The 21489-nt window shown below is 38.4% G+C and overlaps 1 protein-coding gene and 1 long non-coding RNA gene across 4 annotated transcripts in view; one reads left to right on the plus strand and one right to left on the minus strand.

The window, feature by feature from the left end:
- The window catches only part of LOC110742646, a 31172-nt gene extending 24449 nt beyond the window's left edge, over nucleotides 1–6723 (minus strand). For both annotated transcript variants that reach the window (XR_004182293.1, XR_002520551.2), the window contains exon 1: nucleotides 6620–6723. This is a non-coding gene — a long non-coding RNA (uncharacterized LOC110742646). The remainder of the gene's footprint in view (nucleotides 1–6619) is intronic.
- Nucleotides 6283–21489, plus strand: part of MRPL3 (mitochondrial ribosomal protein L3) — a 43863-nt gene continuing 28656 nt past the window's right edge. Inside the window, exons 1-5 of one of the 2 annotated variants that reach the window (XM_009201716.3) lie at nucleotides 6283–6371; nucleotides 7996–8180; nucleotides 9191–9282; nucleotides 11399–11497; nucleotides 19607–19706. In XM_009201716.3, coding sequence (XP_009199980.3) covers nucleotides 6298–6371; nucleotides 7996–8180; nucleotides 9191–9282; nucleotides 11399–11497; nucleotides 19607–19706 — 550 coding nt within the window. In that variant the 5' untranslated portion in view covers nucleotides 6283–6297. Of the gene's footprint in view, nucleotides 6372–6704; nucleotides 6989–7995; nucleotides 8181–9190; nucleotides 9283–11398; nucleotides 11498–19606; nucleotides 19707–21489 lie in introns of those variants that run through there. The other variant, XM_009201715.3, reaches the window with a different exon arrangement.

Raw genomic sequence — 21489 nt, forward strand, 5'->3', positions numbered from 1 at the left:
ACTTCACCACTATTTTGTTTTTCTTATTAATATAAGAAGACAGGAACATCAGGCCTCTGAGCCCAAGTGAAGCCATCATATCCCCTGTGACCTGCACATATACATCCAGATGGCCTGAAGCAACTGGAGATCCACAAAATAAGTGAAAATAGCCTTAACTGATGACATTCCACCATTGTGATTTGCTCCTGTCTCACCCTAACTGATAACGATATAGCCTCCCCACCATGCAGTTAAGAAGGTACTTCGTAATCTTCTCTCCCACCCTTAAAAAGGTACTTCGTAATATTCTCCCCTGCCCTTAAGAATGTACTTTGTATGCCTATCCCAAACCTATAAGAACTAATGATAATCCCACCACCTTTTGCTGACTCCTTTTTCGGACTCAGCCCACCTGCACCCAGGTGAAATAAACAGCCTTTGCTCAAACAAAGCTTGTTTGGTGGACTGTCTTCACACAGACATGCGTGACAGTCTATTTACTCTGATGATGATTTCTTTTGCTGTACAGAAGCTTTTTAGTTAAATTAAGTCCCATTTATTTATTTTTATTGTATTTGCTTTTGGGGTCTTACTCATACTAATAATGATTTTTTTAGACCTCAAAAGGAAACTAAAAAATAGAATATTGGCTGGGTGTGGTGGCGCATGCCTGTAATCCTAGCACCTTGGGAGGCTAAAGCAGGAGGATTGCATGAGGCCAGGAGTTTGAGTCCAGCCTGGACAACACAGCAAGACCCTGTCTACAAAAAATGAAAAATTTAGCCAGGCATGGTGGCACTCACCTGTAGTCCTAGCTACTCAGAAGGCAGGCAGGAGGATCACTTGAGCCCATAAGTTTGAGGCTGCAGTGAGCCATATCATGCCACTGCACTCCAGCCTAGGTGACAGAGCAAGACCACATCTCTAAAAATTAAAAAAGTAAAAAATAAATAAAGAAAATAGAATCGTTTCTTTTAAAATCTTGATGCTATATCTCAAAATATTCCAAAATCAAATTTTGTTTGCTCTATGAGTTACCAGCATTTTGAATTTTGGGCTTAATGGTCTATAATAGTTTTCCATTTCTGCTATAACAAAGTACCCAAAGCTAAACGGCTTAAACAACACAAATTTGTTATCTTACAATTCCAGGGGTCAAAAGTTTGACATGAGTCTCACCGGGTTACTATGAAGGTGTCTGCAGAGTTGCATTCTATTCTGGAGGCCCTACGGGATAATATATTCCCTTGCCTTTTCTAGCTTCTAGAGGTCACTGTATTCCTTGGCTTGTGGACGCCTTCTTCCATCTTCCAGGCAAACACTGTTAGGTCGATTCTTTTTACGTTGCATTTATCTTACCCTTCCTCCATTGTTACATTTCTCACCACAGCCAGAAATGTTCTCAGATTTTAAGAACTCATGTAATTACATTGGGTCCACCCAGATAATCTAGTATGATCTCCATATCTCAAGGTTCAAAACCCTAATTACATCTGCAAAGTCCCTTTTGTCATGTAATAAAGCACATTTACAGATTTCAAGAATTAGGACATAAACATTTAGAATAATGTGACTATTGTGGCTGGGCACAGTGGCTCACGCCTATAATCCCAGCACTTTAGGAGGCTGAGGCAGGTGGATCACGAGGTCAAGAGATCAAGAGCATCCTGGCCAAAATGGTGAAACCTGTCTCTACTTAAAAAAAAAAAAAATACAAAAATTAGCCGGACGTGGTGGCAGGCACCTGTAAACCCAGCTACTCGGGAGGCTGAGGCAGGAGAATGGTGTGAACCCAGGAGGTGGAGGTTGCAGTGAGCCGAGATCACGCCACTGCACCCCAACCTGGTGACAGAGTGAGACTCTGCACTCCAGCCTGGTGACAGAGCAAGATTCTGTTTAAAAAAAAAAAAAAAAAGAAGAAGAAGAAGAATATGACTATTGTTTTCTACCTTCCAGAAGGACTTTCACTTAGAAGACTAGAAGGCCTCGGCTGGACAAACCCTGCTTTCTGCCATCTCACAGATGAACAAGTAGAGAGGTGAAGTGATTTACTCTGTGTCGCACTGCTAATTAAGTTTAGAGCTGAGATTGAATCCCAAGTCTCTTGGCTCTGAGTTCACAGCCCTTTTTAGAATGCTGCGACCCAATATGTGGTCAGCACTGACATCATCTTGAGCTTGTTAGAAATGCAGACTCTCAGATCCCACCTTAGACCTAATGAATCAGGTTCCGCATTTTAGCAAGATTCCCAGGTAAATCTCGTACACATTCAGGGTTGAGAATCACTAGCTTATGACATCACGTGGGCTCTGAAAAGCCTCCAGGGAGGTTGCATAGGAATTGAATGGGTGACTATCTCAAGCAGTTCAGCCTGATCACTCTCTCTTGAGACTGACTGATTCTGATCTAGACTGATCAGACACCTAAAGATGCAGGCTTAGCACTATCATCATCAGTCTTTGCTGGTCTGGGGCATTTTCTGGATGCTGAGCTGACTGTTCCAATAATGTGCTATGCAGCTTTCTCTTCTAAGGAAAGAGGCAGTACAGCAGATCAGTTAAGCACCTGGACTCTGTAGACAGCCTGCCTGGCCTCAACTCCTGGCTCCACTTTAACAAATGTAAAGTTTGTGCGCTTGAATGACCTGCTCATCTTTTCTGTGCCTCAGTTTCCATATTTGTAAAATGGGGATGAAACTAACGGTACCCACTTCACAGGTGAGGATTAAATAAGTTAATAAATATATGGAAAGCACATAGATCAGTGTCTGCCACTAAGCAAAAGCAATGCAAATGGTAGTTATTTACCATTTTTCTGGGAACCCCCAGGCCTCCTCCAAGTGGAATCAAAATCCTAAATGAACTCGGTCTCTAGAATTTCTCCAGATTCTGTATCTGCAAGGGTCAGAGGCTCTGATTATGATCCTAGGTAACCAGAGTATCCACCAGTCTAGAGCTATACTCTAGCCACCAAGGCATTGCGAGGAAGACCAGGGAGGAGGAGATATCCTTTTGGAAAGCATTAGTTCCCTGGCATGTGATGCTATATTGTCTGTTGCTAATATTTTTTCTAAGTAATCAAAGAACTTTAAAAAATGCCCATTGGTATAATTACAGTAAGTTTTAAAACTTTAAACCCAGATTACTACATGGCCATACTGCTTTTTTCTATTTTTTAGGCTTTCTTCAAGCCAAATGAATTTTAATTCTGATCATCTCTTAGAACCCTAAAGACTGTGGGCTTACTTGGGAATTTACAAATAAAAATTATGCTTTAAAAGCAATATTTTAAAGTTACAAATTGTGATTTGACCTTACTGAAGGACACTGAAGCAGAATTCATTCTCTTATTGAATGAGTATCTGTGGAGTTTGCAATACAGCCTTTCAAATTTTCCATTTCAGCCAGCAATGGAATCTTAAAGTTCAAAAATCTCTTAAAGTTCATTTTATCTACACCCCAAATGCATGCTTGACTCACCTTCATAACATCTTCACTGATTTTAAAATATGCTAGATCCTCACAACTTTAGAAAAATGGAGGAAGGTCAAGGATAGCTTAGTAAATCCAAACTCATTATTTAAAAGATTTCTAATTTCAAATATAAGGTATGTTATAAACTAAGAGACAGCATAAATGAATACTAAAATGGAAATTACCCAACAAAAAATTTACCATCCTGCAATAATCCAACTATACAGGATATATCACAAACATTATAAGAGCTAATGGTAGAGCCTAATGGCAGGAACACATAAAAAAGATTATTTTCAGTGAACTCTTGGTTTGAAATCTACTCCTTCTATGACCATTCTCTTGTACTGAACATAGCTTTAGTAATTCAAAAATGAATCTATTCCTAATGTTTTATTTAATAAGAGAAGGTTTATGAGATCATCTGTTGGTCCGAATTAGTGGAGTAAGAGTTATAGAATTGTAGCACTAAAAAGAGATGGTGCAAGTTATCTTTATTCCAATGAGGAATTGAAATCTTAGAGAGGCAAAATGGCATTACAATTTCAGGGTCTAAGGCAGTTTCTGAAGGATGACATCAGAAATAACAGGAAGCTCTAGGTCAGTGCCTGGCTGCCTTAGAAAAGTTTAGGCTGGGTCCCTTGACAACTGGGCCTGGTAACTGTCAATTAGCAGCATATTGCAGTGACTAAATCAAGTATGACACTGCTCAGCCCTGGCTGGCAATCAGAAGACACATTTTTCACGACAGCAGACAAACCATGTTTTACCTTGATTCAGTTCAGCAGTGGTGCCTGCTGTCAAGGTCCTCCTTATGGACTAGTAGATATTTGGTACTATGGGAAAAGGTTAGACCAAATGGCTACCTCTTCAATCCTCACTGACCACTGCGTGTGATATGTTTACTTACTGATTTTCCTCTTTAGCCTTAAAGAAATTCCAAGGCAAGGGTAGTGACATGTTTGTCATAGAGAGCCAAAGAAACAAAATTTCTAAAAGCATAAGCTCTATCTATGGTCACAGTCTTTGGCTCTACCAGTTAATAGCTGGGTGATTTTATTTAAGTTATGTAATCTCTGTATGCCTATTTTCTTAACTGTAAAATCCAGATAATTATACTATTGTCACAGTGGATTGTTATAACATTTAAGTGAGAAAATATACTGAGAGAGTAAAATTGAATACTGTTAGTAACCGGACTGCAGTATTTATAGCAGAACATCAATACAATATTTCTTTTTTTTTTTTTTTTTTGAGATGGAGTCTTGCTCTGTCACCCAGGCTGGAGTGCAGTGGTGCAATCTCAGCTCACTGCAAACTCCGCCTCCTGGGTTCACACCATTCTCCTGCCTCAGCCTCCCGAGTAGCTGGGACTACAGGTGCCCGCCACCATGCCAAGCTAGTTTTGTTTTGTTTTGTTTTTCCAGTAGAGATGGGGTTTCCCTGTGTTACCCAGGATGGTCTCGATCTCCTGACCTTGTGATCCACCTGCCTCGGCCTCCCAAAGTGCTGGGATTACAGGTGTGAGCCACCACGCCCAGCCCATCATTACAAAATTTCTAATAGACCATACTGTGTATCACACCACTGCTGCAAAATGACTAACAGTTCCTTATTCTGAGTGATTGCTGCTTTCTTACAAACATTATGCCCACTTCCTCTCTGTTCTTCCTGTCTCTAGAATGAAGATTATCAAGATATCCAATTCCGAACTGTCCTTTCTTCGTGACAGCATCCATTCCAAAACAAGCTCCTGCTTCTCTGATGCCACCTTAAAATCACTCAGCCTTAAGTCCAAATTTCATTTCAAGCCCCTCGCAGGTCACTCTTTTGGAAACATCCTCAGACATATGCTGTCTTTTGCTGCATCAAGCTAATTAAACTCAACTTTGTATGAGTTCTTGTTTTCTCCTAGTAGTGTTGGTTGATGGGCTTCCACAATGCTGAGCACATACTCTAGCACATTACATGGATAAGAAATGTTAGTTATTGGCAGTAGCATAGAAGTCTTCTTATTCTCAACTTCTTGCATGTAGCACACCTGAAAACATGTTTGTTCAATGAAGAGCCATCCTTAAGTATCTGGGAGGCCAGGCAGCATGGCTAGAATGAAGAGATGTAGTTTTTCCTTCAAGGTTCAAAATAGTATTGAAAAGTGTCTAAGGTAACTGCAACAGCAATGAGTGGAATGAATGGACAAGCAAAGCAAAGTAAAGATTTTTTAGCCCACTAAAGTCCAAGTAGTGGCCAGAAATTGACCATTGTCTGGACCTGTTAAGCCAGGATAGCCAGATCTCTACTAAAAAGAGAAGGTTGAAATAGCTACACTTTAAAGTGCTTATTTCCAAATTTCTACAAACAGTAATCTGACAAATAAGGGAATTAGTAGAAGAATAAATGTCCTAGTCACATAGATGGTGATTAGGCTGTATCTGGAACCCAGGACAGGGGACTGTTTGTAGAGAAGGTGCATTAGCTATCTATTGTTGCATCACAAATTACCCTAAAGCTTAATGACTCCAAAAAACATTTATTTTCTCTGGCAATTTCTCCTGGTCAGGAATTCTTGAGTTGCCTGGCTGGGTGATTCAGGCTTAATGTCTTCACGAGTTGCAGCCTAGGGCTGGTGGATCCACTTCCTAGGTGGCTCAGTCATGACTGGCTAGTTGGTTCCTCTTTATATGTTCCTCACTGCAGAGCTGTTTGAGTGTATACAGGAAATGACGGCTAGCTTTCTCCATAGGGAGCAATCCAAGAGACAAAAACTGAAGTAACAATATGTTTTATGATCCAGCCCTGGAAGTCATACATCATTTCTATGGCTGTAGTCTATTGCTAACACATGCCAACCCTGTTTCAGTGCCAACTCTGCTCCTCTGCCAGACGTGTTGTTTTGGACCAGCCCTTAAATTCTGAGTCAGTTTCCTCATTTATAATACAAAAATAACTACTTCCTTTCAGGACCGTTTTTTATGATTAACAAATATAAGATTATCAAGCGCTGCTTAGCATAATGAGTTGTCCCACAACGGGCACTATGTAGAAGTGTTTTCATTTTTCTTAGCGTCCTCAGGAAGTCTGTCCTTATTATTCTAAAGTTTAAACTCTGAACATCCCCTTTATTTTACCCCTGGAGAGGCGATTCAGTCCCCGCCCACTCGTACCTACTCCAACTCAGATCCAAAGCAGGACAACGGTGGAAGCGGAACTATAGTTTCCGGAGAGCGATTCCAGTGGCCGGAGTTCATTGTAAAACGCACCGGAAGTGGGTCCGGCGGCTTTCTTTCCGTCGCGGAGGGCAACGGCCGTAGACCATTCCGGCGACCCTTGCGACGACTTCCCCACGGCTGCTGCGTCCACGTGGCGGTGGCGTGGGGACGCTCTGAAAGCAGAGCGGCGGGGCGCCCGGAAGTCGTGAGTCGAGTCTTCCCGGGCTAATCCATGCCGGGTTGGAGGCTGCTGACCCAGGTCGGCGCCCAGGTGCTGGGTCGAGTCGGGGACGGCCTGGGTGCTGCCTTTGGCCCGGGGAACAGGTAGGAAGGTGTGAGGGTGTCCTGCCTGCACAGCCGCGTCCTGGAGCAGTGGAATGGCCTGGTGCAGTTGGGCCTCCCGTGGGTGCAGGAGGAAGGGGCTCTGTTCAGACGTGGGACACAGAAGAATAAGGGCCGTTAACCTAAGGAAGCACGTTGTAAGGGGATTAAAGTGGTTTTTTAAAAACGCTTATGAGCCAGCCCCTAGCAGCGAACGCTATTAACAGCAATGATATCTTACAATTAGTGAGCGTTTGCCAGGTACTGAGCGCTCTGCTAAGTGTATGAGGTGCCTTATGTAGCCTCACGGGAGCAAACTACTATCATAGAGATTACAGTTAAAACTGAAGGTTAGAGAGGTGAGTTAATTTGCCCAAAGTCACTCAACTAATAAGTAGAAAATTGGGAATCTAACCTGAATTTACCTGACTACAAAAGGAGAGTACACTGCAGAAAGCTTTACTTCTGTTCTGACCCTCCATGCAAGAATTACACCCCTTCTTCCTGACCTCCACCCACTAAGGTCTTTCTTGGTACGTTCACCTGTTCAGAGATCATGCCTTTTGTGGATCTTTTAACTTTGCACACCCAGTTTCTTTACTTCTCTGAACCTAGGCCATGTCATTGCAGGGAGGAGGTGAGCTTATTAGACAAACATCAGCATGCCACCTTCTGCCACCTCCACTGAATGTATAACTATTAAGGTACACGTCCAAATGGGTTAGTGGCTTCTCATGTCTATAGGTAGGACTGTTTTTTTGGGAATCTGTTTATCTGCGAGGAGAAAATGAATTTTTTTTCTCCAGGGTAACGACAAACAGTTTAAATGTGAGCCTTATCCGAAGGAATGTGGGGATGAAGAAAAGGTTGGAGACATGAAAAAAAAGTATACAGAATCTAAGCCCTTTCCTAAGGCCCTGACTGCACTTTCCAATTTGTGACTTCCCTTTTCTATATTAAATGGAAGAAGTTTTAAAATTGTGGTTTGGTTTTATTTTTTCTTTTTATAGAACACACATCTGGCTTTTTGTTAGAAGTATTCATGGAAAGAGTGGTACGTGGTGGGATGAGCATCTTTCTGAAGAAAATGTCCCATTCATTAAGCAGTTGGTCTCTGATGAAGATAAAGCCCAATTAGCAAGTAAACTATGTCCTCTGAAAGATGAACCATGGCCTATACATCCTTGGGAACCAGGTGATTATTTTGTATTTGATGAGCTCTCTTTTCCTAATTACTGTGTGGCTGGACACATTTAAAATCATAGTGACTGCTTGATAAATTTATCATTTCTTTAATTTATTTTTCATGTGCTGTGTCTGTCTGTTTTATTGTGGTTTGTTTTGCAAGTTTATTTCCAACCTCCTAGTCTAGTTTTAGTGAATGCCTGATGATAATAAAGACCTCCTTGAGAAGCTGTTTTATAGGTGAAGGGAGAATCATTCTGCATACATTCTCTTGTTTACTTCAGCTAAAAAGAATATAAGTCAGGAAAGAAAGGCTGGAAGAGTGTGATGTAAATTGTAATGTGTTGCATGGATGTTCAGTTGGGATGTTGTAGCACTGTAGATTTGGAAAGCATAACCCCTGAATCAGCTCTTGGTGTCTAGAAAGATGCTAAACCCATGTGTGGCCAGACCAAGAGGAATAAGGCCTTTTCTATTAAGTGTGTGGTCCCTGGTTAGGGTTTATTGTGACAGTTGAATTGGTTATCAGAACTTCTTAATGAGGCAACTTTACCAGTTTATGCAAAGAATCTAAGTGTCTTGTTGTAGACGTACATATTTTAGCAATATATGACCAGTTTTGACATCTCTATAGCCTCAGCTGTCTGAGTAATAGATGTTTTCTAATGAATAAAGTTGGGTAAGAATTGATACTAGGAAAGCAAAATGATGGATTTATCATGCCCTGTATGAATGCCATTATTTTAAAACCAGAATATATCTAACTTGTGTATTTTCTTTATTTCATGTATTTATGTTTGTTCATTTTACAAATATTTATTGAGCACCAATATGTCATGCCAGGCATGGTTGAAGGCACTTAGGTCTGTAAAGAACAGTCCTATTTTACTCTGAATATATTGGCATATTTCTTTTGTGCCTGCTCCTCATACTGAAACCTGACTTTAGGAAAAACGATTTCATCATGTTGGCGAGCGTTGCAAAAGCTTTAATTCACATTGCTTTGGTTTTAATTGCCAGGTTCCTTTAGAGTTGGCCTTATTGCCTTGAAACTGGGCATGATGCCTTTATGGACCAAGGATGGTGAAAAGCACGTGGTCACATTACTTCAGGTAAGAAAGAAACAGAAGGTGTAAGAGATATCTATGTGTTTCAAGATCTGTTTGTGCAAACCTTAACAAGAACTATTTGTATCCTGAAACATGGAACTGTATGGTGAAGAAAGGGGTAATGTTGAACATAAATAGTATTAAAGAACTTATGGTGGTTTCAGGAATGCCCTCACCCTTGCCTGAGCAATGGCCTTCTGATACTGGTATTTGGATAACCGGAACAAGGAATTTCTTTTTTTAAGTATAACCTATCCTTTTACAGATCCCCTTGTTTACTTTATAATCGGAAAAACGTCTCAGTCCCATTTTGTTTTCTTTTATGGAATTCTTTCAACTCCAAATTACAGTTTTGATCTTTTTGCTAACAGAATATAATACTCTTGTCTGGTGAGGCTGCATTTTGTTCACTAAGATAAGCTGTAGTCTAATGGGTAAGAATGTGGGTCCTGAGACCAGAATACCTGAGTTGCAGTCCTGATTCTGCCACTTACTAGTGTGTTCCTTGGAGCACTGTGCCACATCTGTAAAAGATACTCTATTCTGTAAAAGAAATAATTGTGACCTACCTCAAAGGGTTATTGTGTAGATTGCACAAGATGATAAATGTCAGGCACTTGAAACAATGTTGTGTGTCCACTATAAGCTACTATTGTCTTTATCATTATTATTGTTGTTGTTATTATTATTATTATAGAAAGATACTGGTAAGTGATCATCACTCCCCAAATCACTTTGAACAACTCAGTTGATCCTTGGGGCTTAGTCTTAGGCAAGTAATGATACAGGTGATGTAAAGTACGAGCTCATGCATCTAAGTGCTTGGAGTGCTAATAAGGCACAAAGAGTCTATAGATCCTTTTCTCATTATTACTGGCTCTGAATGACCAAGTATAAGACAGTAGTTTTGTGAACTCTGAGGAAACTGGTGGGGCAGGGGACTTTCAGGAATGGCTGGTGGGATTGTAAATTGGTACAAAACCATTTTGGAAAACACTTTAGCATTATGTGGCAAAATTAAGACGGGTAAGCCTTGTAGTCTAGCAATTCCGCTTCCAAGTATTACTAGAAAACTTGAGCAGCATCATCACACTTAATCCCAGCAAACTAGAAATAACCCAAGTCTCTGTCCACAGTAGAACAGGTAAACAAATCATGTTATTTTCACATAATGAAATGTTGTACAGCAATGAAAGTGAACAGAATAGAGCTACACACAATATAGATGAACCTTACAAATAAGTGAAGTAAGACATGGAAGAGTACCTAAAATCTGATTCCATTTATATAAAGTTTAAAGCAGGCAAATCTAAATACATTATTAAGCAATACTTTCCAAAATAGTAATTACAATGAAAAGTAAATGGCTACCATAAATGTCAACAGTTATTTCTAGGGCAGTGCTTCTCAAACTTTAGTGAACCTCAGAATCACTTAGAGGTCTTGTAAAACACAAAGATTCTGATTCAGTAGGTCTGGATTGAGGCCTGAGAATCTGCATCTGTATTAAGTTCCCAGGGGATCCTGACACTGCTTGGCTGGTGACAATACTTTCGAGTACTCCTGCTCTAGGGTAAAAAGATGAGGAGGTGACTGGGAAGAGACACACACGGGCTTTTGGGATTCTACTTTTGAGCTGGGTAGTGGTTGCATGTATATTTTGTTTAAACTCATTTTATTTTTTATTTTTTTGAGATGGAGTCTCACTCTGTTGCCCAGGCTGGAGTGCAGTGGTGCAATCTCGGCTTACTGCAAGCTCCGCCTCCCAGCTTCTCGCCATTCTCCTGCTTTAGCCTCCCAAGTTGCTGGGACTACAGGCGCCCCCCACCACGCCTGGCTAATTTTTTGTATTTTTAGTAGAGATGGGGTTTCACCGTGTTAGCCAGGATGGTCTCGATCTCCTGACCTCGTAATCCGCCTGCCTCGGCCTACCAAAGTGTGTATTTAATCATTTTTTTAAAAAAATTTTATGTTTTTAAGATTGTGGTTGGTGTTAGAGGAAAGATGAGGTAAGTAACTGTAGGGAATTCCTGTTTGTCCTAAGGTCTCAATGTGGCTGGTTTGCAATGTTAAAATATGTATTGGCACATGCTTAGTTTTTTTATGTTTGTTTATTTAGGTACAAGACTGCCATGTCCTAAAGTATACTTCAAAGGAAAACCATAATGGAAAAACGGCAGCCCTGTCTGTAGGAGGAAAAACTGTATCACGTTTTCGTGTAAGGATGTATTTTCATAGCTAGAATACTGCATTTTTCATCAGTTTCAAATCTGGATGAGTTTATGTTTTGAGATTGTTCCACAGCCACAAACTTGCATTTGTTTGTGAGGAAAGTTGTGTATTTGGGGGAGGCAGTCTGGTACAACCATTTTGCCCAGGAGTCTTGGAGACTCTTGAGTTTGTTCTAATACCTCCCCCTGTATCTGGAACAAGTACTTTTACCTCTGTAAGCTGTAGTGTTTGTGTATCTATACAATGGGAATAAAAATACTACTTACCTAATAGGTTTATCACATGGATTAAATTAGGTTTTTCAAATGTGCCTGGAATATAACAGACACTCAGTAGATTTCGTTATTTTGTTATTGTTTTATGTTTCATTTCACTTTCTTCTTATGGAAAGTTGTCTTAACACTTGACACCAGGAGCACGTGGAAATTAATTTTGTGTATTCTAGAAGGAGCTTTCAGTGTTTAGGAGAAAGCTATATAAGAACCCAAATCACATTTTTTTAATAAAACATTTTTTTTTTTAAGTAGACTACTGAGTTTGTAGTTTGGAAAACTGCCTAGTGAGTATCTGTATTGAATAACTAAAACCAGAAAACCTTTCTCAAAATGGTGATAGCTTTCACTAAACATGTTTAGGTTTACTAGAACATATTACTTATCTCTAAGACAAACTTTTTTTCCATTGTAAATTGTTTATGAAATGAACAAGGCAGAAGTTAGGATACAACCTATAATCTCTGACTCTCAAAACTATCAGTTGTTTATTGTGTGCCTACTAACTACTCTATTTTCTTATCATAGTTAACTTTTATTGAACATTTATTACATGCCACATGCATAAGCATTACGCCTTTTTCATTTGTTACTTTATGTAAACTTTTCAGCCTCTGAGGCTAACGCAGTTAACTAACTCATTCAAAGTCACCCACTGGTAAGAGGTAGAGTGGCAGACTCCAGAGCCTTATTTAAGTGTGTCTTGATATCTACCCCCTGGGAGCGCATAAGCTAGTGAGAAAGTTACACAAATAAACCAGCCATCTCAGTACAATATTATAAATCCAAGGAGCACAGAACCAGAGACAGCCAATTCTGCCAGGGAAAATCCCAGGAGGTTTCACAAGGAGGAGAATAGAAAGGAAAATAGGTGTTAGAGGCATTCCAGAAAGAATGGCCTCTGCAGAAGCAGAGACAACATGGAAGAGCATGTGTTCTTGGGAAGAGAAGGGTAATGTGGCTGCATTTTAGTGTGCAGGCCAGGCCAGTGTGGGGAGGGTGGTGAAGCTGCAGCTATCAAGGTAGTATGAGGTTTAGACTTCATCCTATGGACTTTGAGGTGCTTTCTGAATTCTTTAGGTAACTTGTTCAAATTGTTAAATTAGTTATCTAAGATTTTAAAAATCTAGCACGAGGAAAGACTTTAGGAGATTGTTTTAAGAGATCAGGGGAGAGTTGATAAGAGCCTTTAGAAGCAAGACAGTTGCATTGAGATTGGAAGGGGCAGGAATTGGAAAGGACTGGGTGGGAGGACACAGCTAGGTCAGTGCTGATGACATACTCTGGGATAGGAACAAGGAAAAGGGAAGCTTTGGAGGAAAGAGATGTTTGAGATGTTCACAAAATCATAGTTCTATAAATGGTGAGAAATACTGATTAGTCAATAAGTGGTGGTGGATATCATTGAAATCTGTGACATGGTTTATTTTGTTTCGTGTTAGAGAAATTAGCTATTTTTGAGTATTATGGTAGCATAGACCATTTATTTTTCTTTACAACTTTGTAATAATATCTCTCCTGCTATTCTTAACAATTTATTGACTAACAGATTCGGGCTTCAAATAACTCCATAGTAATTATAGCGTACAATGAGGTATTTATGGGAACTTTTTAAAAAAATCAAGTGTTTGACTTTTTAAAAATGTATTAATATGTACCAGCCTTCATATGAGTACATCTTTGGTTTGATAGATGCCACTGTTTTCTACTTGATTGTACTTCTGGGTTTTTGTAATGACTAGCATCATCATCTTCATTTTCATTACGAGTTTTGTAAATTGATGACTTCATGGCCTTGATATTTGTAAATCAAGCATGTTAGGGTAATCCCTTCTGCCCCAGCAGGTCTGTGAAGATTGCTTCCCCTGAAATATGAGGTGGCGAGAGAGTAAGTGATGTGGGATCAGAAGAGTTGAGTTCTAATCCTGATTTCTACCTTTAGGTTCCCCTTACTCACCTTTTGAACATCTGTTTTCTTACCCATAAAAACAAGGAATAGTACTTGATGGTCTCTAAATTCTCTTCCAGTTCTGAAAGTCTCACATTGGTTCTCAGAATATTTTATTTCTCAAGAAAAAAAAAGTTTGGAGAAAAAAAGTACATGAGAGCTCAGTTTATTCTATTTTACTTAGTGATGAAGATGTGTTATAATCAAAATTTTATGAAAGTAATACTAATAGTATTAACTGTAACAGTACTAATAATTAAAAATATTACAGAAATGATAGGTACTGCATTTCATAGTCAAGGCTGTTCACACATTTTTTTCTCTTTAGTTTATTCCGATAGCTTTATTCTCTTCAGTGGTTACATAGCACAGCAGGGTGATTTGGATGTTATGTTCTAATGTTCTGGATTTTGACCCACTTAATTTACATAAACTTTGAAAACTTCACTTCTCTAGCATAGAAAGTACTGCAAAGGCACTTCTTTCTTCAAGATACAAAATTTCTTCAAGATACAAAATTTCTAAGTCCAGATGACATTTATTACAATATCAAGAAAAAAGCTTTGTCTATAAACTGACCTTTCTTCAAAATGAAATGTGAAAATGAAGTTTTAGAATTATTTGTAAATACAGCATTTTTGTTTGAAAACAAAGATTTTTGAAACTAAAGGTATACAGACTTCATATTGTAGCTCTCAAGAAAAATTGCAAATAGATTGATTATAGAGGATTTTTTTAAAAACGAAGACCTATGAATATAGAATTTCATACATCTAAACATTTGGAAATTAATTAAATCACTTTTATTTATAATAATGTTAGAACTGTTTTCTTTTCATCTGTAAAGAATTTATGCCTCCAAGAAATTAGACTACGTTGCCTTTTTATTTTGTACCTTATTATAAATAAAAACTGATGTGGTACATAGTGTTTTTGAATGAGGAAGTTAAATGGCCTTCAACATTGATTAAATCAATTCGTCTTAGGAGGAGAGGTATTTTCATTGTGGGAAGGATAATTGCAGAGAACTTTGAAGTGGGGGAAAAGAATGCAACCTCATAGATGGGATTATCCAAGTGTGACAATACTGTCAGTCTTTTAAATTGCCTTTTGAAATCATTTACTTATTTAGAAGTTTGAAAAAAAAAAAAAGTCTTTCACACTGCTTCTGGTTTTAAGTCTACTTGAGCATTTAATTTTCCTCCTGACTGAGACCTAATTTTATAATATTTTGATTTTTGATTTTAAAATAAAAAAGTGTTTATTAGTGAAATTGGATGATAAGAAGTATGTTTTACCTTGGTTCTATTTATGGTTTAGTCTAAAAAGTTACTTAGTTTGAGATGTTTATATTGTCTGTTTTGTATTACTAAAATAGTAAATGATTTTCCTCAGAAACTTCCAGGTATGCTTAAAAAACTGACATTAACAAAATAATACACTTTTAAAATCATGTGGAATATGTGAATGTCAAAAATAAACTTGATTCTAAAATTTAATAAATCTGAATTTTATACATCAGGAAAATAATTTCAGGGAGCCATACTGTTAAATGAAAATTTTGTGTTTGTAGTTGTTGCAGAAGTGAGTATGATTGAAGATGAAAAGCAGGGTACTTGATAATAGTGGTGTTGGGTGTTAGTGTTAATTTCAGCATGTAGGAAATAAAATAATAGAGAATGATTGGAATGAATTTGTGGTATCACTCTTGTGGAGGAAAGGATAGCTTCTTGAGAGAACTCTATGAGGTATAAAACACTCTTCAGTGGACATCAAAGTAGAGCTTCTCAACATTTGTTGTATGGCTCTACTGGAGAGCCCCAGGGAGATTCCTGGTAAGTTGTAGACTGATCCAAAAATTAAACTTCTGTGCTTACAAGCCAGTGCCACCCAATTTCATGTCAGCTATAGGCAACTGAGTAAGTTATAAAGGGGTACTAACGGTTTACATTTTAAACTGAACAGGTAACTAAAGTTTGCTGAGTATTCACATATTCTACAAACAAGTCTGACTATGCAGGCACTTCATGGGAATTTCAGGGAAGGATACTTTGTTATTATCAGTGTCATCTTGAGTTGATTAGGGTTTTTCAGTTGCTGCTATTCTTGTTTTTTAAATTATAAGTTACTATTGGTTTGGTTTTATAGTAGTTTCTTGCCGATTTGTTCATCCTCAGAGCAAGTCATGATGTATCTTTCAGGCCTGTACTTTTACAGTAACTAGACTTGAAGATTGAGGCCACAAACACAGTAACGTTGTGTTCCAAGAACTGATGCAGCAGAAGAGTAGAAAAATGGGAGGAGTTAGACAAACTTTATACCCAGATGGATGCCTGTCCTTTGTCTTCTGTTTCTTTTCATTGTTCATTTAGCCCACTTCTTTATTGTCTAACCTGCCACTGTGCTTAGCTGTAAAGTTAGAGACACAGATGAATAAAAAACAGCGTTTACCATCCCGGTGCTCACAGGTCAGCATGCTGACCAACACATGAGTAGATAAGTGTGTGGTGATATGGACAATAATTGAAATATATTCCAGTGTCTAGTGTTGGTATAGACAAAGGAGCAATGTGCTCTGGTAAGGCTGCTCAGAGAGGGATCTGGATAGGAAATATAACTGAATTTAGTACTGGAGACATGTACTTGTATTTCCCAGTGTGAAGGGTGCGTCTTCACCAGAATAAAACCAACACGTATATGTCTACCTGCTGTTCCCTCTTCCTCAGCTTTGAAGCTTTAGAGATGCAGGGTAGGGAGGAGATCACAGCTGAAGAGAGTGGTGCAGACAGATACAGGTAAGCATACATAGAGTACAATAGCCATTGGGGACCTGCAGGGTCTTCATTATGGTTAGAAAGTTGAGGGAGAGGGAACAGCAGGAAAATAGATGTACTATGTTATATATTGTGATGAAAGAGGCCCTCTTCACATCAAGAAATAAAAAGTGGCATAACTTTTTTGTCAAGTCCTATAGCAATCTATATCGAGTCTTAAGAATTAAGGTTGGGAGGAAGACCCAGGAATTATAAGAAAATAAGATGCCCATAGGTTTTGTTTTTAATGACACTGGTTGTAGTGATGTTTACAATAGCAGGACAGAAGGCAGGAGTGGAGAGCAGACAGCAGGATCTACCAGGAGCTGGGGATATAGCAGCAACTAAAGCAAGTCTCTGCTTTCAGGAAGCTTACATTTGGGTAGGTTTGGGGGTGAAATGGGGAGGCCCTTATATAGAACAGGGATCCCCAACCCCCGGACTGTGGACTGCTCTGTGGCCTGTTAGGAACTGGACTGCACAGCAGGAGGTAAACGGCAGGAGAGTGAGCATTAGTTACCACCTGTGCTCTACCTCCTGTCAGTCAGATCAGTGGCAGCATTAGATTCTTACGGAGCACGAAACCTCTTGTGAGCTGTGCATGTGAGTGATTTAGGTTGCATGCTCCTTATGAGACTCTAATGCCTGATAATCTGAGGTGGAACAGTTTTCATTCTGAAACCGTCCCTCCTGCTGCCTCCACTGGTCTGTGGAAAAATGGTCTTCCGTGAAACCAGTCCCTGGTACGGAAAAGGTTAGGTACTGCTATCATAGAAGACATAGAAACAGTAAAAAATGTGTATCATGACACATGGAGATAAATGCTTTGAAGGATAATACTAAAAATGTAAAGGATTTTTCTCGAAAGCTTCCTGGTATGCTTAAATAACTGGTATTAATGAAAATAATATACTTCAATAAAATAAAAGTAGGCTGAGGGGTTGATAAGTGACAAAAAATGGTGCTATTTCAGATTGAGTAATTAGACAAGGTAAGTTGATATTCTTATCGATACCTGAATAAGTAAGGGAGCCAGTCATGCAAAAATATGGCAGAAAAGCATTGTAGACAGAGGCAATAGGATGTGCAAAGGTCTTGAGGCCAGTGTGTAATGTGTTCTTGGGCCAATAAGAGAGTGCATTTTTTTCTGAAGCAGGCTGAGTCAGGAGGAGAGTAAAAGATGAGGTCAGATTGTGTAGAACCTTTTAAACCATGGTAAGGATTTAGGACTGGATTCTACAAGAAGTAGAAGCCACTGTAGATATATGATATGACTTGAGTTTTAAAATGATAATGCCAGCCTGTGAATTGAAAACAGACTAGAGAGTCAGGAGTGTGGAAGGTTGGAGACCAGTTAGGAGGCTATTGAAATAATCCAGGCAGAAGATAGTGGATGAGGTTGACGTTGGGATGGGGTGGTAAGTGGTTGCTGTGGGCTGTATTTTTAAGTAGTCTGGAGGAATTGCTGATGAATGGGACGTGAAATGTGAAGAAGAAAAGAATCAAGGGTGACTATAAGATTTTTGGCCTAAACAGCAGCATTGTGGGAGTTACCTTTTTTATTGAGATTTGGACAAAGGCCAGGGAAGGGCAGGCTTGGTTAAGGGAGTTCAATTTTAGACACGTTAAGCTTGAGTTTCTATATGACATTGAAGTGGAGATAATGGCTTGGCAGTTGGACATAGGAATTTATAGTTCAGAGTAGAATTTGGAATTGAAGTTAGAAATGTGCAGTCATTCACATATATGAGAATCGAGGGAGTAGTAACTGGAAGCCAAGAGAAAGTCTTTTGTGGAGAGAGTGGTCACCTGTGTTAAGCATTGCTGGTAGATTCAGTAAAATGAGTATCAACCAGTGTGGTTGACTGTATGGAGATCCTTGGTGAATGACAAGCACTTTCCATTGAGTTCTAGGGGCTGAAAGTGCCTGATTAAACTGGGTTCACAGAATGGGAGGAGAGAAAGTAGACTTGGCAAGTCTTTCCAGGAGCTTTGCTGTAAGGGGGAACAGAAAAATTAGCTAAAGAATATGTGGTCAAGAAAAAGTTTGTTTTAATATGTGAATTATTGTGACATGTTATATATAGTGATAGGAAGTTCCAGTAGAACGGGGAGAAAAATGAAGATTTCTTATAAGAGAGTGGGGACAGTTTCAGGAGGGAACCATTGAATAGGTACGAAGGGTTGGGAATTGTTGCTTTTAATAAAAATATGGACAGCTTATCTATCAGCATGATTTCCAGCCCCAATTTGACATAGAAATCATGTGAGGTGCTTGAAAATTAGCAATGCCTAGACCCCGCACTAGACAGTGAAGTTACAATCTCTAAGCAGAGGGCCCTTGCCATTGGCATTTTCTAGAAGCTCTCCATGTGCATCTCATGGGTAACCTAGAGTGGAGTGGGAGGATACTACTGTTAATATACAAGTACTGGTATAGACAATTTGATTTGGTAAGAGCATGGAGAAGTTCTCTTGATTCTTTTATTTGATCAGCTCAAAGGGAGGAAGAGGAAACAGTGGTGAGGATTTTAGAAAAGGATGTGACTTAGTTTCCTTATAGAGTGTGAAAATGATTTAACCAGAGATGTTTAGGTATCTGTAGATATAACCTGGCCACATTTAAGATTCTGAAGTTTGTGGTCAAAACATTTAAATGTAACATACTGTGTTTTCTTCAAGTTCAGAATAAGTGCAGAATAGGCAGAGTTGATTTTTCGGGGTTTGGGTTCTTAATTCGGACAGTCTCTGGTCAGAATTTAAAAATGAGCACAACTCTTTATTTTCCTGCAGAACAGAGGTCTTTCCCAGTGTACTATATGTGAACACTATGTACATGGTTGTAATCTTAAGTAGTAAGATTATTCACAGAGATGTGATAAAATATAGCTATAAATCTCACCTCCCTTAAATAAGGGGAATTGGGTGCCCTTTGTTCATTAAGGAATAAGGTATGCTTTGATTTATTTTCTGGGGTGCTAATAACTTGGTTTAGATCTCTATGCATTCAGTTCCACTTTGAGTATTCAATGTATTACTTATATGTGCTGTTTTTCGTCTAGAAAGCTACACCTGTATTGGAATTTTACCGAGAACTTGGATTGCCGCCAAAACAGACAGTTAAAATCTTTAATATAACAGATAATGCTGCAATTAAACCAGGTAATTTGAGGTCGGGGAGAGGAGGGAGGTAAAAATATCCAAATATGCAATTTGTTTAATGTCAGCCCTTTCAATAAAGCTACATCTAAAATGCAAAGTCTCACTTACTTTTAAATACAAAACTGTATCTGATTTAATCGCTAGGAACAAACAAGCCTTTTTTTTTTTTTTTAAAGTGGAAAAACCTGTAGAGAACTCTTTGCTTTGCGTGAGAGGGAGGAACACTTTTGTTTTTAATATAGAGAGAGTTTAACATTTGAAAAAGCCACCTCAAAGAAATACAGTAACTTTTAAAATTCAAAGATCATTGGTCATAGACTGGCATTCATGAAAAATAGCCAGGCTCTTGCTTCGATAGAAGAACTGGAGAAAATACAACAATGGAAGGGACTGACCATAGCACCTCAATGTAAAGATTCTTACTTAAAAATTCCAAGATATTTTGCCTAATCCATGAAATGTCAGAGTAAAGATTTGGCATATGATTATATTGGCTCATATGGTTCGCAAAATACAACATTTTGATGTCTGAACTTCAGAAAAGCTCCCTGATCTCTGAACTTGAGTTCTGACAAGAAGACAGTAGAATGCCATTTTAAGATTTGGTATTTAATGTCTGAACTAAACTGCTTTAAGTAAAATACAGATGCAGTAGGCTTTTATTGGTGTGACAGGGTCAGCCTTGATATAAGGTAGAATTAAAAGTATTCTTTGAAGTTAAAATTTTGCAATTTTAAGGCAAGGTAAATGGAATTAAATATAAAAATTAGTAGAAGTACTTGGGTCATTGTGTATTAGAATGGTTTATAATGGAACTACTTTAAATATAAAGGGATAGTTCTAAAATACTTGTATAGACAGTTCTGAAGCACTTTTTAATATTCTCTTTGGTATTAACGCATCTGACTTTCTTAAACTCTAATAAAGATAAAATTAAGCCCACATTAACTTTTGCTGTAGCTCAAATCATATAAAATTGTTTTTTGGGATCCAAATGGTCAAAAATCAGCAGTTCAACCTCATAAAGGTCACTTTTAATTTCTTTTTAAAAAATTAATACTATTTTGATTGACATCATAATTATATACATTTATGGGGTGCAGTGTGATGTTTTGATAGTATGTAGACAGTGTGGAATGATTAAATCTCTATTTTCTTCATTCAACGTTTTTCTCTGCCTATATAAATCCAGGTTGGGTTGTAACTTAAAGGAGGTCCCCCCCGAAATCGTACAGCACTTTGCTGCTTGTATTAAATAAACTATAACTATAATCAACTTTCAGTCACATTCTCTACTACAGTGGTTTCTGCCATTTAAAAAAGTGTATCTTACTTGATGATGTTAATGTTTATTCTTCACCAAGATAATAAATGTCTTGCTGTCAGGGGCAGTGTCTTACATTCTTGAATTTCTAGCTGCACGTATTTGTAAGTGCCCTGTAAATGTTTGCTAATTAATTGCCAAATAGTTCTCATAAATGTTAGTTTCAGGTTTATGTAAACAATATTATGAAGGGCTTTGATTCATCACAAAATTTAAAAACTTTTTAAATAACATTTCTGAAGTACATTTAAAGTAAGACTTTATTTACATACAACTGGTTTTGTAAACATTTCTATATAAAATTAAGAGTATCTATAAAGGCAATTTTTTGCTATTCTAAATATCTAAGCATGAACTGGAGAACTGTATTTTATTGGTACAATGAGGAGTTCACCTAAAATCTGATATGTAGAGGCTTTATATAGATGTCATACATACCCACGATATGAGGGACTTGGG

This window comes from Papio anubis, chromosome 2, assembly GCF_008728515.1.
Source record: "Papio anubis isolate 15944 chromosome 2, Panubis1.0, whole genome shotgun sequence".
NCBI classification, from domain to species: domain Eukaryota; kingdom Metazoa; phylum Chordata; class Mammalia; order Primates; family Cercopithecidae; genus Papio; species Papio anubis.